Source organism: Poecilia formosa, unplaced genomic scaffold (assembly GCF_000485575.1).
Source record: "Poecilia formosa unplaced genomic scaffold, Poecilia_formosa-5.1.2 Scaffold92, whole genome shotgun sequence".
Lineage (NCBI taxonomy): Eukaryota > Metazoa > Chordata > Actinopteri > Cyprinodontiformes > Poeciliidae > Poecilia > Poecilia formosa.
In genome coordinates, this window is record NW_006800031.1 from 691,066 (window position 1) to 695,743 (window position 4,678).

General features: G+C 36.5%; 1 protein-coding gene across 1 annotated transcript; it reads right to left on the reverse strand.

Annotated features, from left to right (window-relative positions):
• Nucleotides 1–3,257: 3,257 nt before the first annotated feature.
• Nucleotides 3,258–4,671, reverse strand: LOC103141989 (tripartite motif-containing protein 16-like; the record flags this gene model as incomplete). The annotated part of the gene is made up of 1 exon (XM_007557829.1): nt 3,258–4,671. A coding segment is annotated over one exon (1,305 nt), but the record flags the coding sequence as incomplete, so codon positions are not given.
• Nucleotides 4,672–4,678: the final 7 nt, after the last annotated feature.

Sequence of the window (4,678 nt, forward strand, 5' to 3'; positions counted from 1 at the left end):
TTCCATATTTATTGACCTGTGTGTGGTCAATAAAAGTATCATTCATTGACTTCCACAATATTTTCTCTTCATTTCTTTGAGTGTTCCTGAAAGCCAACAAGTTGCACTTTGGAACGACCTTAATATTGTATCATGTTTTTGATCTGAGTTTGTTTTACAGCATGAAATGTCTGAATGAGTGCTCATCCAAGACTGGTGATTCCATACTTTTTGCCAGGGGTTGTAAACAAACCTCTTCATTACTCTTACCTAATTAGAAAATGCAAATGAAAACAAATGTTTGAGAATTTCAAAGGCACAAAGTGAATTTATACAAAGAAACTTAGCTAGTTTCAAAGTGCAATTATTTTTATTGATTTCTGAGTAATTTTATAATAAATTCTTAAAGGTATTAATATTATACCCATAGTAGTAGTTTCTCAATTTTTATTGTTTTATTTTATTTCTCATCACATAAATCTTGCAAGTACGTATACTATGTCTATTTGTTTGTTTAAAGGTGACCCGTCAAGCGTCCTTCAACAAGTTAGGATACGTCTATAGTCTATACAAAACATGTTCATAACATTTTTTTGCACAAAATCATTTTTAGATTCTCAGATGATGACATTTTAGACTGTTCACTTCTGACTATTTTCAGCTTCTTTCAGAATGAGCTGTTTTAGAGCCTCTTGTCACTTTAAATACAAATAAATGGTGCAAACATATCTGCAATTACACAGCCATACCTTTTTGAAAAAACATTTTTAGATAAGTCAACAACAAAACACTTGTCTTTTCCAGCAGCCATTGTACTGCATGTCCTGGAGCTCCACTTAGGTTGCTAGGTTACAGGCTAGGCTTTGCTGGGGTTGCTAGGTAACGGCACAGAGCCTGTGGAATGTGACTCCACAATCAGGAGGTTTTAAATGGCTGACAAAAAACATAGAAACAACTGGGAGTTGTCGTTTTTAAGCACTTAGGCTGTTTTCAGAAGCAGTCGAGACCCAAGTGGAAGAACAAACACTGAATTTTGCATAATAGGACCCCTTTAAAACAGGTCAGTCAGGGAATAATACCCTGTGTTTCAGTTAGATTACTTAAGCCAAGTTCACATGGCACAATTTTTGTCTAGATTTTCCCCTTCCGACAATCTTAGAACGTTCCACATTCTAAGATTGTCGCTTGCAATAATCATAACCGGTCATTCTGCGGAAATAATCAAGAAATAATTCTAGAAGTTTTTTTAAAGTATGTTTTTAAGTGGAAGTAAATTTGGGGGAGGAAAATGGATCAAGCTCGATCAGAACCTTGTTCAGAGTTGTTTCTTTATTACATTACAGCTGACATGTATTTTCTGCTTAAAAATTAACTGAGTTATTACACAGCAGTGTTGTAACAAATGATGCATATCACATCTGCTGGAAGTGTCTCAATGAAAATTAAATGACTCCGTTTTTTGTTTTCTGCATTCTTATTTAGGATGTCTGTCATAACTGGACAATAATTAAAAAAATAAAACACACCTCATCATATAATTGGAAAAGTCACATTTGTTTTTTGTTGTAATCTGTGTAAGATGTAACTTAATGTTAAAAGCATAGGACAAATATTTTTTAAACATTCAGTCAGCAACAATAATCTGATTTTATAGTCATAATATTAACTGAAGGTTTCATCTTTTTTTTGCTTTGTTTTTAGGTTTTACTGATAAAAATACAACCTTTCATATTTTCCTTTCCATTTGGAAAACATTCTTATAAAAATATTACTGTCACAAGTGGTGATGGACCTGGACCCATAGGCATGTACTGAACATACAAATAAAAAGAATAAAATACTTTGTTTATGAAATTGCTAAGTATTATAAAAAAGTATTTTTCTTTTCTTTTTGTGATGGATCTAATGGATGTTTTTTACAGAGCGGTGTCAAAAGTTTGATCCAGGAGATGGCAGCAATACAACCACAAGTAACCTTTATGAGGAAATTAAAGGAGCAACAATTATTGCTTTTATTAACATAAATCTTTTCTAAACTACAACAACCCAACAATAAGTATCATATCTGTTTATCAGATATATATATTTCTGAGTCAAACTCCTCAGCTCATATCAATTTGAACTGATAAAAATGCCAAAAATAAATATGGCATACAGTTACAGTTAAACTTATTTATACCCCTTACAGTTTAGTTTTAATTTATATTTATTCATCTGCACTGTGGATCAATAGGCTGTCTTTTTACCTTGTAACAAGATGTTCCTGGTCTCAAACCCCAGCCTCGGCTCTTTCTGCACAAAGTTTGCATATTCCTCCCATGTATTCGTGGGTTCTCTCCAGGTACTCCAGCTTCTTCTTATAGTCTAAAAACATCAATATCAGGGTGACTGATCGCTCATAATTGCCTTTAGGTATCAGTGTGTGTGTGTTTACGATTGCTCACACCAGCATGATGGATGGAGCAACCATACACACACACGCCCAGAATACGAGACTTCATACACATCTAAAAAAAACCCACTGCAGTCAGTAAATCAATATTGCATCCGTTGGTTAATTTCTAATTTAAAAACCTACCAACCTGTTTTTCCAGGAGTGTTGGAATAAATGAAACATGATTGAAAATAATATAATTAGGCCCAAATGCAAATGCAGGTTAATTTCTATGATGGATTTATTTGCTTCTTATTTTGGGGAGGCTGTAAGAGTTGATCAATGCTTAAAGAAATAAATATAATCTTACAGTGATTGAATAGTAAAGAATTGTACTAATGTCCATTAGAGGTGCTGCGTGACAAAATATACAGAATTATAATGTATTTTATCAAAGTGAATAATTAAAGGAATATTATAAATTCACTGTTTGATACAGATTCTGGATATTTCCTAAATGACAGATAACTTATATGTTATTGATCATGCCTCCATCTTAAAGTTTGAGTTTCAGAAGACCAAACACAAATATGGATCCAGCATCAATGCTGGATCCATATCGATGAAAAATATATTTGAATCAATATTCATACAAAGATGTAGTTTCAATTTAGTTTGTTTATATAATTGACAACATATGTCATGAAGGGTCACTTCCAGTTTATACAGATAATATACAGTAAATTCAATCCATTTCACGAAGACAGATTCAGAATCAGCTGCATGGATTTCAGTTCAATCTTTGAAATTAAACAATGAACTAAGGTTATTTACAAAATGTTACCACTGATAACTAATTTTATTATGTTATGTTATTTTATTTATCAGTAGTTAAATTTATGAAGATAAATGTAGAAAATAATACACACTTTTACAAAAAAAAATCAATCAAAGGAAGAGCAACAAAGAAAACATAATTAACTTCATTGAATTAATTTCTTATACAGCTGTAATTATTTCAGTTTACAGATCTCAGCTGTGTCTCCATACCAGGAGTACAGTTGTATTCCAGCGTAGAGCGGCTGAGTGAAGCTGGTCTGGACTCTGTGGATCAGAATCATGCTCTCTGAGACGTTGTAGAACGACAGAGTACCAGCTGGTTGGTCCAGGTAAACTCCGACTCTGGAGAACTCAGAACCAGGGATGGGAGTTTGGATGTTGTTGTACCAAAATTGATGATTGTTTGGGCAACAAAATAAAGACCAAGATGTATCATTTCGTCCAAACACACTGTTTGTTTTATAGACATCCTTGTATGCGACTGCCACATAACTTCCTCGTCCTCCTCGTCCTCCCCACTGCACCTCCCAGTAACATCGCCGAGACAAACTCTGTTTACTCAGGACCTGGAAAGTACCTGACAACCGCTCTGGGTGATCGGGATAGAACTGACTTTGATTCATTAGGGTCACCTTCCTGTTCCCCTCAGACAGCAGGAGGTTCATCTGAGCTGTGTTTGGATCCAAGGTGATTTCCTGTGAATATCGTAGGAAGTCATCTCTGGTCCTTGGTTCTGGTCCTGACAGAAGAACATCCACCTCAGGGACTTTCAGTGAGATGTTTGTCCATTTCTCCTTCAGGATGTCCTGCAGTTCATCTCTCAGCTTTGACACGGCTGCTGTCACATCTTCAAAGTACCGCAGAAGACGAACATTGATGCTGGATGAGTGTTTGGTCTCACTAACAGCAGACAGTGAGGGATATTTCTGCAGAAACTGGTTATAATCCTCTGTGCATGAGAGCTGCTCCAGCTCAGCGTCTTTCCTCTTCAGCACAGTGATCTCCTGCTCCAGCTTCTCCTGAAGATCTCTGACTCGATTCACCTCAGATTCCTGCTGGGATCTGATCTGCTGCTTCAACTCAGAGCTTCTTTTCTGGACCACACAGATCAACTCAGTAAAGATTTTCTCATTTTCCTTCACTGCTTTATCAGCTGAAACTTTAATGGCGTCCACTTCCTGCTGAAGCAGCTTCATGTCTCTCTCTCCATCTTGGATTGTCTGCTGGATTTCTCCTCTCTGCACCTCAAGATCTTTCTGCTTCTCCTTTCTCTCTGCTGCAGCTGAAACCACGTCGTGACCTTTATGTTCATCCACTGTGCAGATGTAACAGATGGTCTGCTGGTCGGTGCGGCAGAACATCTTCATCACCTCATCGTGATGGGAGCAGATGCTGTCATGGAGCTGCTTGGAGGGTTGTACCCGCTGGTGCTTCTTTAACTGAGCCAAGTCGTAATGAGGCTGCAGGTGCTTCTCACAATAAGAC